Below are 12,801 nucleotides of genomic sequence, written 5' to 3'. Positions count from 1 at the left end.
CCCGTCCTACCACCCCCAAGTCCTTCATCAGCGAAACTCTAGGTCCCAAGTTACACAAGCAGAACACATTGGTGTGAGATCCAGCACCCACATGTACACAGACAATAAGTGGATACCAGCCAGGCCCAAACTAACTGCACACACAAAGTCCAGTTCCTCTATCTTTACTCTGATTGTTTGCTGAGCACATATAAAATGTTGCTTAGCCCAGTGAGGGAATGTTTAGTTGGGTACAGTTATTTAAAGAAATGTAAACTAACTGCGAGGCTCAAATAGTCTCCTCCAGGGTAAATCAATGTAGCCTAAATCTCTCCCAGTAGGGGCTTTCTTCTCTCAACCAGTCTTTCTTTACAGTTGAGCATTAGCGCCCCTTAAGGAGTAACGCCCCCCCCCCCAACCAGGCCTCTTACTAGGCTTTCACCAGTCCTTTTTTTCCCGATAGACAGCAATATGTCCTCCACTCACTCTCCTCCTCAGGCTCCACCCATCTATAAAACTGAAAGTTCAGTCCTGCACAATGCAGGCCATGGCTTTGCAATACAGAGGTAGGAGAGGCTACAACAGTGCCTCCCATCCCAGAGCACAGTGACCAAGGTGGGTGCCTCTTTTGCCCCTTCCTTCGCCCTACCCTGGTTAAGAGCATATTAGTGTTTTGAAACAAAATATATGATGATATGCCTATTTTTCAGGTGTAATTTTCATTTACAGTTTTTGCATCCAATTTCCTGACCCTAATTAATTCAAGAAAACTGATACAAGAGATATTGAAGAGAGGCTTTTTGTTATAGTTGTTATTATTTAAAACTGTACTTTCTACACAATTTTTGAAATTATAACTTATTTGAGAAAAATATGGAGGCAACCATTGTTATCCATCTTTTGAAATTGCTACTTGCCTAGCTGTTATGCGGACCCTCACTACTTCCAGAGTTACTAACTAAAAACTAGTACGTAGGTAGGAAAATGGAAGAAATATTCTGGATTTGTCAAGTATTAAACAAAGATTTTGAGCATGGCAGCTAGGCAAATGTTATGTTCAGAATGAGAAGTTAGCAATGAAAGCTTCCATTATTCTCTGAGGAAGAGATTCCTTTAAAGTCTAATACCTAAGCCCTAAATGAGAGAGCGTTAAAATTTCTATCAATTTCTAAAATTTCTATCAAGTGTACTTTCTGTCCCTGTGGCAACTATGAAAGCAATAAAGGGTTAAAGTAGTTTTAAAACATGATAATACTTCTATTTCTATACTATTATTCTATGTATACAGTACAGTACTATTCTATAATGCTTAATGCTGGTGGGATGCTGTGCATCTACCTGGCAGCAGAATTTTCTGTGCTTAACAAAGAAATACAGTAATAGCCTTCGGAGATCTCCTCTGTCCTTGAATAAATTGGGGAGTGTATCTGATTTGGGCTACTGGAATCTTGGTCTGATGGGTGTACATCCCTTTATAATTCAGGAGAACTGTATCCATACACAAACCGGGACACATGATAACGTTACAAGACCTTCAGCTGCTAACCCCCTCTGTGATATCCCTTATTTTGGTAATCTTTGGATGGTTGCACCCACAAATGCCTTTAGTGATGATATTATGATATTATAGTTTCCAATTTCCAGCTCCCTTGATCCTCCTGAGGAAGTAGACTTTTGGTCTAAGAAACATGTTAAGGACTGTATACCTCCCTGCTTCAGCAATCCTCAATATGACTAGGAAAACATGTGATCATTATATGGATATTATAGAGGCAAAACACTAAATAAGCTGTAGCTGGTAGCTGTTGTAAAACATAACATTTTTGTGGAATTGTTGCATATTGATCTGGATTTCTCTGGGTCAACTGTGGGTATTGGATAGTGTATACATAGTTTTACTATTTGAGTGTATTGGTGTTCTTATTTTTTCTTTGTTGGTTGAACTGGATGGACTTTTGTCTTTTTTCAATCAGATTTATGTAATACTATGTAATATGTATAGCTATTTCTCTTTCGTTCATGGACGGACACAGCCTTAATCTTGACAAAGTGGGTATTAGCCTTCCTTTAGGAGTGACTAGGCAGAAACTTATAGTAAATGTTTAAACACATCAAACACACCCTACAGCCCTGCCCTTTGGGTATAACCCCTCTCTCTGCATCTCGCAGATCATTTTTTTCTGCCTAGTTAAGGAGAAGACATGGCTCCCTTCGGGGCCCATAGGCCTGGAGGCTTTATCTCAAATTCAGTGTTGGATTTTTTTTTGCTTTTATTTTTTTCCTGTGATCTTCGATCAACTGCCGACTGAGCTACAGGCTGGATCCCAGATCCTTGTAGTCCCCCCAGTTTCCTGGTTATTCCTGCTGATGTGTACTAACTACTGCATTACTCTGCTGCACTGTGGTTTTCTGCTAAAACGGCCGCTCGGCAGCCTCCGCATTTTTTCTCCAGGCTCCCTGAACGATCGTTCCTGTATCCGCGCTGGGCAGGCCTCTAGCCGTCATTTTCCTGTAGATCCATCTAGGCTGGCGGCCATGCTTTTGTGGCCCACGCCCTGTTGGCCTCTAGTGTCAGATCGGCGGCCATTTTGCCATGATCAGACCGTTTTAAAACGGCAGATGAACAGATACACGCTGCTGACTGAGCAGTCTGAAAGAGTGACAAAAATAGCAGCCCCACAAACAGCCTTCGATTCCAGCTTTGGGGAGCACAAATCGACGGACACACTCTGCAGGAAGCAGCTCTGCTGGATAAACCATCTACTATGGTTCCTGGGTGGTGAGTCCTCTGTGGGGGAACCCCTCATCTCTGCTGCAGCCAGGAGTGGTGGGTTACTTGTTTGGGAGTCCCTGTGTCAGGTGTGTGGACAGCATGGTGTCAGAAGCTGACGCTTTTTCCCCCGAGACACCTGAGATGGCAATTCATGCCCCTGCACCCGATGTATAGGTGGACACTATGTAGGCAATCCTAGATGCCTTTGTGGCCAAGGTGGAAGCAGCGTGTGTAAGAACGGGGGCTAGAAAGCGCCCTCTCCCCCCATCTTCTGGGGACAACTCAGATGTGGAGCCGGGTCCAGCTAGCGCTCATGACAATGGCTCAGAGGTATCTAAGGATGCGGACCAAGATCACCCAGACAGTGAGGACGACTTCGGACCCAGGTCAGCACACGATAGGGCTCTAGTAAGTGACCTTATCACCGCAGTGCGAGATACTCAAAAAATAGAGGGGTTTGCAGAAGCAGCAGACGCGCCGTTCCCCTTTGGGTTCCGTAAGTCGACCCGCATTGCTAAGGTGTTTCCTTGTGTGTCTTATTTAGGCAAACTTTTATACAAGGAGTGGGATAAACCACAGAAGGTTTTTTCAGTCCCTAAAAATCTAGCGGTGCGTTACCCTCCTGAAGAGAGTTTTTTGAAAAGATGGACCTCGCCCCCGATAGTGGACCCTCCTGTGTCCAGATTAAACAAGCTAACCACCATACCGGTGGAGGGGGCTCCCCTGGACCTCAGGGCCCTCAATTGCTTTGTGAAGGTACAAAGATTCCAGATGGAATCGGTTTGCTCTGTCGTCACTGCCCTCCAGCTGGGGGACTTTCTGGCATCCTTGGACATCAGGGATGCCTATTTACATGTCCCCATATGCACAAAGCATCAGAGACTTCTGCGCTTTGCGGTCGGGGAAGACCACTATCAATTTGTGGCTCTCCCCTTTGGCCTGGCATTGGCACCAAGGGTGTTCACCAAGGTGCTTTCCCCAATTCTCACCCTACTAAGACAACGTGGCATCGCTATCGTGGGCTACTTGGACGACCCGCTTCTGAGGGCCTCTTCAGCCTCAGAATTAGAGGTGAGCGTGTCTATAACCTGTCAAACCCTCTGACACTTTGATTGGGTACTGAACATTTAGAAGTCAGTAATGGTTCCGACTCAACGCCTAGTATATCTGGGGTTGATTCTGGACTCCTCAGAGGCAAGGGTTTTTTTCCCTGTGGAAAAGTTGCAGACCCTTCGGGCCGCGGTGCAGCAGTTGACATCCCAGAAATGGTCGTCACTCCGCTTTTGCATGCGAGTCCTGGGCCTCATGGTGGCCTCCTTCGAGGCGGTACCATATGCGCAGTTTCACACAGAGTGCTACAGAAGGAAATTCTGTCCAAATGGGACAAGCACCCATCATCCCTGGATTATCAAATTCGGGTGAGCCACCTGGTCAGGACCTCCCTTGTTTGGTGGCTGACCTCACCGGCACTTTGGTCTGGGAAGTCATTCCTTCCTTTTCACTAGATAGTCATCACGACGGACGCCAGCCTTACCGGTTGGGGGGAGTCTGGGGGGTTCAGTCGATCCAGGGTCGCTGATCTCCGGAGGATTCCCACTTGCCAATCAATGTCCTTTATACTTCGGGCGATCAGGCTGTGCCTCTCCACATGGTCTCAGAGGCTACAGGGGCGTCCAGTCAGGATCCAGTCGGACAAAGCCACGGCGGTGGCATATGTCAACCATCAAGGAGGAACAAAAAGCTCGGCTGCAGCCTCATGAGGTCGCTCACATCCTACGGTAGGCAGAGAGGAGCGTACCGGACCTGTCGGCTGTATACATTCCGGGCAAGAGTCGCCAGATGCTGGACCAAGGAGAATGGTCTCTGCACCCGGATGTGTTCCAGCTCCTCTGCCAGAGATGGGGTACGCCAGACGTAGATCTCCTGGCGTCCCGACTCAATCAGAAAGTTTTGAGGTTTGTGGCCAGGTCAAGAGACCCATGGGCAGATGCAACAGATGCGTTAGTGGCACTGTGGAGTCAGTACCGGCTAATCTATGCCTTCCCTCCTCTAAAGCTCCTTCCTCATTTGCTTCGCAGAGTGGAGGCAGAGGGGATTCATATGATCCTAATTGCTCCTGATTGGCCTTGGCGTCCTTGGTACGCCGATCTAGTGTGTCTGGTAGCAGACGCCCCTTGGCGTCTACCGCTGAGAGAGGACCTGCTGTCACAAGGTCCCATACTGCATCCTGCTTTACAGTCGCTGGCTTTAACGGCATGGCTATTGAAAGCCAGGTACTAAGAGACCGGGCCTATCGGATTCTGTGATTCCTACCATGAGGAAGGCTAGGCAGTTGTCATTTAGGAGGATTTACCATCGCACTTGGAAAGCTTACTTAGCCCTTTGCGAGGAAATGAAGTGGAATCCACTGACTTATTTGGTGTCCAGAGTCCTGCTGTTCTTGCAGCACGGGGTGGACCAAAAGCTTGCTTTAAGCACGATTAAGGGGCAGATATCTGCCCTGGCTGTTTTTTTTAGCGACCCCTGATGGCTCACTCTCTAGTGAGAACATTTGTACAGGGGGTTCGACATGTGGCCCCTCCAGTCCGCCCTCCGCTACCTCTGTGCGACTTGAATCTGGTTCTCTCGGTGCTTCAGAAACCACAGTTCGAAGAGATTAGGGAGATTCCCTTGACACTCTCTCAGAAGGTGGTCTTTTTGGTGGCTGTTACGTCAGTTAGACGAGTCTCTGAGCTGGCAGCCTTGTCATGCAAGGCTCCCTATCTGATCTTCCACAAGGATAAGGTGGTGCTGCGTCTGTAGCTTTCCTTTCTACCTAAAGTCGTCTCGGCCTTCCATCTCAATGAAGACATTGTACTTCCATCCTTGTGGCCTCATCCGTCGCACCCTAGAGAGGCGGCGTTACATTCCCTGGACGTTGTCCGAGCTCTGAGAGTATACTTATCTGCTACTGCCCAGTTCCGAGGTCAGACTCACTGTTTGTTTCGGTGTCTGGTCACAAGAAGGGCCTAGCGGTCTCGTCGGCCACCATCTCAAGGTGGATCTGACAGATAGTGATTCAGGCTTACACCATAAGGGGTTGGTCGCCCCCCTTTCCTGTCACGTCGCATTCGACCAGGGCAATAGGGGCCTCTTGGGCTTTCCGACATCAAGCGTCTGTTTCCCAGGTGTGTAAGGCGGCGACCTGGACGTACGTTCACACTTTTACTAAATTCTACAAGGTTGATGTGAATGCATCTTCGGACGCTGCTTTCGGCCACAAAGTTTTGCAGGTGGCTGTTTAAGAGTTGCAACTCCTCAGTTGAGGAGCTCTGTTGTTTTGGGGTGAAGTTTAATCCTATGCTGTTCCCACCACTCGTTTTTTTTTTACACTGCTTTGGGACGTCCCACTTTGTCAAGATTAAGGCTGTGTCCGTCCATGAACGAAAGAGAAAATAGGATTTTTATACTCACCGTAAAATCTTTTTCTCTGAGTTAATGGACGGACACAGCACCCGCCCCTCCTTTTATGTTTGTACTTCTTTTTGACAAACTGATCTGCGAGATGCAGAGAGAGGGGTCATACCCAGAGGGCCCACCCCTGGGTGGGGCTGTATGGTGTGTATGATGTGTTTAAACATTTACTATAAGTTTCTGCCTAGTCACTCCTAAAGGAAGGCTAATACCCACTTTGTCAAGATTAAGGCTGTGTCCATTCATGAACTCAGAGAAAAAGATTTTACGGTGAGTATAAAATCCTATTTTTATAATAGCATATGATTATGTGAAATTTTTAAACTACTATTTAGAATAAAGCAACATTTAAAAAAAAAATCTTTGGACCATTGTACCCTAAAAGTCTGTGTTTTTTGGTAATTTTTTCATTTGTTTATTAGGTTACTGGGATGTGGGTACAAATATGTATATCCTCCCATACAGTCTCATACATTGCTCAAGATATAATATTTCCTCATTTTATGAAAAGTGCTTTTATTTTTATGTTTCTCTGTTGGAGAGATTTGCCATGACTTCCTGTTCTGACAGAAAATAGGCACAAATCTTTTTTGCAGGGTCAGAGAAGGCAATGACAACCTGTAAGAGGCTCTACATTTTCCCTGCTCTCTGAAGTTTTGTTTGTATTTTCACAGTGGTTATGATAGTAATTTGCTATGACGTTAGATTAGAGGAACAGAATTTAATCTCCAAATATGGAAAGGTTTCTTCACAGTAATGCCTCGTACACACAATTGGGCTTTTGCCCGACCAAACTCACATCGGAATTCCGACGGAATTCCATTGAGGAAAAGAGAATAGGTTCTCTATGTAAACTCCGATGGAACTCCTGGGAATTTCCGATGGAAAAACTCAGATGGGCATACACACGGTCGGAATTTCCGATTGAAAAAATCAGTCGGACTTTTTCCATCGGAAATTCCGATCGTGTGTACGAGGCATAAGCTGTGAAAAATTTGACTAGACTCCCTCCAGAGGTGGTTCTGGCTAGCTCAGTAGATTGCTTTAAAAAAGGTCTGGATTCTTTCCTAAAAGGAACATTGTATACGTGGATACTAACATTTATAGGTAAAGTTGATCCAGGGAATATTCGATTGCCTCTCAGGGCAAGGATTTTTCCCCCCTGCTGTAGCAAATTGGAGAATGCTTTGCTGGGGGTTTTTGCCTTCCTCTTGATCAACTGTTGGTATAGGATTGTGTATGTGGTATTGTATGATTTATTTATTTAAAAAAAAAATCTCTTTAATTGGTTGAACTTGATGGACTTGTGTCTTTTTTCAACCTGACTAACTATTTAACTATGTAATTTGACATTTATAGACATTTTAAAAATAAGAGGTTTACCCATGAGTTGGAAAGACAGGAAAAGTATAATTCTATGATACAGACGTATGTGTTGATATCGTTACATCTGTGAGTTTATACATTTACATGTAAGGTATAGCAATCAAGTACTAACAATTTATTGAATACTAATATATGTAAATGATGTTCACATCTGTTATTTTCCTTCACAGTCTCAGCTTTCCCAGGCTTTGAGCGGAGTTTCTGATAAAGCAAAAGAAGCGAAAGAATTCTTGGTTCAATTGAAGAACATTCTTCAACAAGTCCAGGTATAGTTTTCCAGAATGTTGTTACCGTATTTATCGGCGTATAACGCGCACCGGCGTATAACGCGCACCCTAATTTTAGGAGGGAAGTTTTAGGAAAAAAACTTTCAACAGCCCCTTTTATATTCCAAAGCCCCCTGCACATTACATACAGATCCCAGCACATTACACATAGATCACATCCCAGCACATTACATATAGATCACATCCCAGCACATTACATATAGATCACATCCCAGCACTTAGATCACATCCCAGCACATTACATATAGATCACATCCCAGAACTTAGATCACATCCCAGCACATTACATATAGATCACATCCCAGCACATTACATATAGATCACATCCCAGAACTTAGATCACATCCCAGCACATTACATATAGATCACATCCCAGCACTTAGATCACATCCCAGCACATTACATATAGATCACATCCCAGAACTTAGATCACATCCCAGCACATTACATATAGATCACATCCCAGCACATTACATATAGATCACATCCCAGAACTTAGATCACATCCCAGCACATTACATATAGATCACATCCCAGCACTTAGATCACATCCCAGCACATTACATATTGCCCCCAATCCTGTGGGAAAAAAAGATTTTTTGTTGTTTTGTACTTACAGTTTTGATGTCTTGCGCGGCGTCCATCTGCGGCCTCGTCGGGTCCGGCGTCCTTCTGCGGCCTCGTCGGGTGTCCATCTTCGGCGGGTCGGGCGTCCATCTTCGGCGGGTCCGGTGTCCATCTTCGGCGGGTCCGGTGTCCATCTTCGGCGGGTCCGGCGTCCTTCGGCGGCGTCCTCCCGCTCGTTTCCCGCCACGACTTTGAATACTGCGCCCGCATATAGCGAGCGCAGTACACTCGTGAATCTTCGGGCAGGCTCGGGCGCCTCTCGCACTGACGTCCTGTACGCTCAGGACGTCAGGACGTCAGTACGAGAGGCGCCGAGACTGGCCGAAGATTCACGAGTGTACTGCGCTCGCTATATGCGGGCGCAGTATTCAAACTCATGGCGGGAAAGCGGGTATCGGCGTATACTGCGCACCCACGATTTTGCCCTGATTTTCAGGGAAAAATAGTGCGCGGTATACGCCGATAAATACGGTAATCTGATCTTTGTTACATCTGCTTCTTCTGGAACCAGGATGTACTCGGTATTCCGAGTGTGTGTACGAGGCTTAAAACAGGATTCCCATCACTTTGGAAGGATTTCCGCTCACTAATGCCGCGTACACACGATCGGAAATATGATCATGCTGTATGTCATACAGCATGATCATATATGTGATTTGTTTTTTGCAGACACTGTGCCTAGAAAGTCCTGTAGTGGAATCTGATGTGTCACCTGTGATAAGTCATTGTCCCTGCAGGCAGGGACTGGGCTGTATGGGGAGAAATATAGACCATCTCCTGTACTATGTTTAAAGGGGCTATGAAAGCAGTGCACACAATCCCTGCCAGCCCCTCTGCTAGGACAACCTGTAGTATATATTGTTTGCCGTTTTGTAAAATTCATCTTCTAAATACCTTATTCCTTCTCACTGATCAGCGGTCACGTGACCGCCCGTCGCTCTCTTCCTCTGATGTATGTACTAGAAATGGACTTGGAAGGAAGGGGTCGAGATCTCCTTTTGACATTTGCCAGGTGGTTACATAATTTCCCTCTGTAGTACATACATCAGAGGAAGATAGCCGCTGTATCAAATCATTGGGACTCAAGTTGCAGCGACTTTGAAAAAAAGGTTCCTGCACTACTTTTCATTGCGACTTCCATTGACTTCTGTTAAAAGAAGTCGCAAGCCACAATGAAATCGCACATCAAAATTGCACTGATCTGTGGCTTCAAAATCATGCTGAACTAGAGCAATTTCAAAGCTGCACTGGTGTGGACCAGGGCTAAAAAATAAATCCAGCCAAAGTTTTTTTGTAGTTTTAGGCCTAGTTATTGGAGGCTTTTGTGAAAAGGGTATGCCTCATTTCATCTCATGGTAATTGTGACCAGGAGATGAAATGAGTAAAAAAAATCTAATAGGGTGACAGATAAAGTGTATGAACACATTAACCATAAACTTATATTATTTTCTCCCTTTTGGTCTCTTAATTATAGCATTAAAATAGTGTTCTGGTATATCTGCTGTCTGCCTCTGTTGACTGTAGTCTGAATACACTTGGGTTATTTACTAAAGGAAAATCCACTTTGCACTACAAGTGCACTTGGAAGTGCAGTCGCTGTAGATCCGAGGGGAACATGCAAGGAAAATTAAAACAGCATTTTAGCTTGCACACGATTGGATGATAAAATCAACAGAGCTTCCCCTTAATTCAGAGCTTCCCCTCAGATTTACAGTGACTGCACTTTCAAGTGCACTTGTAGTGCAAAGTGGATTTGCCTTTTCATAAATAACCCCCTTAGTGTCCTAGGGTGACAATACTACTCCTCCTACTACATTTAAGGAGTTGTATGCTTCAATATATTACATTCCTGGGTTTACAAACAAAAATTAACAGCTGATGGGGGTTATAACCTTCTCCTATTTGATATGATTTCTAACACCGAGTCTTCCCTGCCAACAGATGGCATGTATGCTATAGGGTCAACAAAAATTGACAGTCAGAACTAGAGCTGTCCAATCAGTAAAAATAGGTCTAGATCAGCAGGCGGTGAGTTTTTTTCTTTTTGTATGTGTTTTTATCTGGGTGTTATTCTACCTATAGTGGACTAATCTAATTGTTGATTTTTTAATAAAGTTTTTCTCACTTTTGATATACCATGGTTGATCCTCCTAAGACCCCTTTCACACTGAGGAGTTTTTCAGGCGGTGCAGCGCTAAAAATAGCGCCTAAATACCGCCTGAAAAACCTGAAATACCGCCCGCAATGCGCCTCTGCAGAGGTGCATTGCGGGCAGTATTTAACCTTTTATCAGCCGCTAGCGGGGGTTAATACCGCACCGCTAGCGGCCGAATCCCGCGCCTCCCGCCCCAGTGTGAAAGGGGCCTTACTGCTATCTTTTTGGAGACATCTCTTTGTCTCAACACCGCTCTTCATGTATTGACTTTAAATAGCATTGGAGGTATCCCGTCCGCTGGACGAATCTGTGACAATCAACTATATACGCAAATTACTTCCAGAGCTTGGAAAGAGGGTCTAATGTTCAATTTTTTATTTTTTTTCCGGGGATGAGTCAAACCTATGCAGAGAGACCACTGCTCCACATAGAGGGCAATTGTCATTCCCAGCTATGGCTGCCTTTAAAAGAAAACAATCCACAAAACTTTGCATACATTTTTTGACACACCTGGAATACATTTAAATGGAAAGTTCATTGTTTGCTTTAAATCTTGGTCTATTATATGTAAATTTTTTGATTTTTGGTCAATAAAGAAATACTGATACATATAGTTTGTATTGAACTTGGAGTTGGAATTATATAAGACCTTTTTCCAGAGAATGTCACGACACTGATGAATGCAGTCTAATACTTAAATGTATTAAAATTTTCTTTTCAGATTTTCTTTTAGCTTTGTGCTACAGTTTAGCTAACACCTCTCGCACGATTGCCTTCCTTTTAGGAAAATGGTCTGGAATATGAAGCATGCTTGGTTGCTCAATGTGATGCTCTGGTTGATGCATTAAACCGTCAGAAAGCGAAATTGCTTACCAAAGTCACAAAAGAACGTGAACATAAATTCAAGGTGAGCTGCAACATCACAGACATTGGGATAAAGAATTGATATTTTTTTTAAATGTAGTTATAAAAATTATGATAGTTTAAGTCATACAAACACAACCATATATAAAGGCTTAACTCTAGGCAAATGTATAATGATGGTTCTGCTACAGTTTTAGTAAAAAATAGAAAACTAATGCTAAATCCAGTAAGGATGGAATGAATCGCTTGTGGGATTATATCGGTGCCAAAGGCAAAATCAATTAAGGTAATAACATTTACAAACTTTAAATAATACATCATAAAAACATGATAGATATACAGTAGTTAAAATACACATGTCCATAGTATGGTCAACTTTGTTCGTTTATTCAAATGCTGGTACTGTAGAGTCGTCTCCCGACATGTTTCGCCATTAATGAGTTCCTCAGGGGACGTGAAAGAAATGAATAGTTAATGGACCAGGCAATCACCAAACAGCTCCCCACTGACTGCCAGCACCAAAGAATGGAGAGAGGGCGCTGCGTGGACACAGGAGACACATACAGACCAGGACAGTGTCTGAAAATCAATGGATTAAACCAAGGGAGATATTGCTGAACATCAGGGCAAACATAAGCAACGTATCCAAACAGCCCTCGGGGAGCATTTGTTAATACATACTCGTACATCACCATCTTCATTCTGTGCGTTGCCATGCATTGTGCCACGCTACAGTGCAAATCCGTCAGCATTTGCAATGGGGTGCCATTCAGAATGCACGATGCAGTAAAGCACACAGTGACCCACTCATTACAACACCAAAGTGTGAATGGGTCCTTAGGGAAGTTTACTCTCTCTATTTGTCCTGCTCACCACTGTCACCTGTAACTAAAAGTAATGGAAAATTCAAAATGTCAATTTGCCATCAGAACAGGGACTTTACCTCACTCTGAGCCTAGGTTCACACTGACTGCAGGTTATAAATCATGGGAGTTTGGCTACATACCCGCATGTCAGTCCGACTTCGGGTGCGATTTCCAAGACATCTGTGTGGGTTGCTGCACAGATGTCTTTACAAATCGCCCCTGAAGTCGCCAAAAGTAGTACAGGAACTTTTTCTGGGAATTGGTGCGGCGCCAGCAATAGCCGCCGATTTGGCATGCGATTTGACATGTGAAATCGCCTGTCAAATCGGACCAATGTGAACCTAGGCTAAAGGGATTTTATCTCCTACTTCCTCTTATGTCGATAGGACAGGAAATGTAGGTACATTTCCC

General features: G+C 44.4%; 1 protein-coding gene across 2 annotated transcripts in view; it reads left to right on the top strand.

The window, feature by feature from the left end:
* The window catches only part of TRIM67 (tripartite motif containing 67), a 117,914-nt gene that overhangs the window by 39,093 nt on the left and 66,020 nt on the right, over nucleotides 1–12,801 (top strand). For both annotated transcript variants that reach the window (XM_040350944.1, XM_040350943.1), the window contains exons 2-3: nucleotides 7,762–7,857; nucleotides 11,445–11,567. In XM_040350944.1, coding sequence (XP_040206878.1) covers nucleotides 7,762–7,857; nucleotides 11,445–11,567 — 219 coding nt within the window. The remainder of the gene's footprint in view (nucleotides 1–7,761; nucleotides 7,858–11,444; nucleotides 11,568–12,801) is intronic.

The sequence above is a fragment of the Rana temporaria genome, chromosome 4 (genome assembly GCF_905171775.1).
Source record: "Rana temporaria chromosome 4, aRanTem1.1, whole genome shotgun sequence".
NCBI lineage: Eukaryota > Metazoa > Chordata > Amphibia > Anura > Ranidae > Rana > Rana temporaria.
This window is presented reverse-complemented; position numbering and strand designations above follow the sequence as displayed.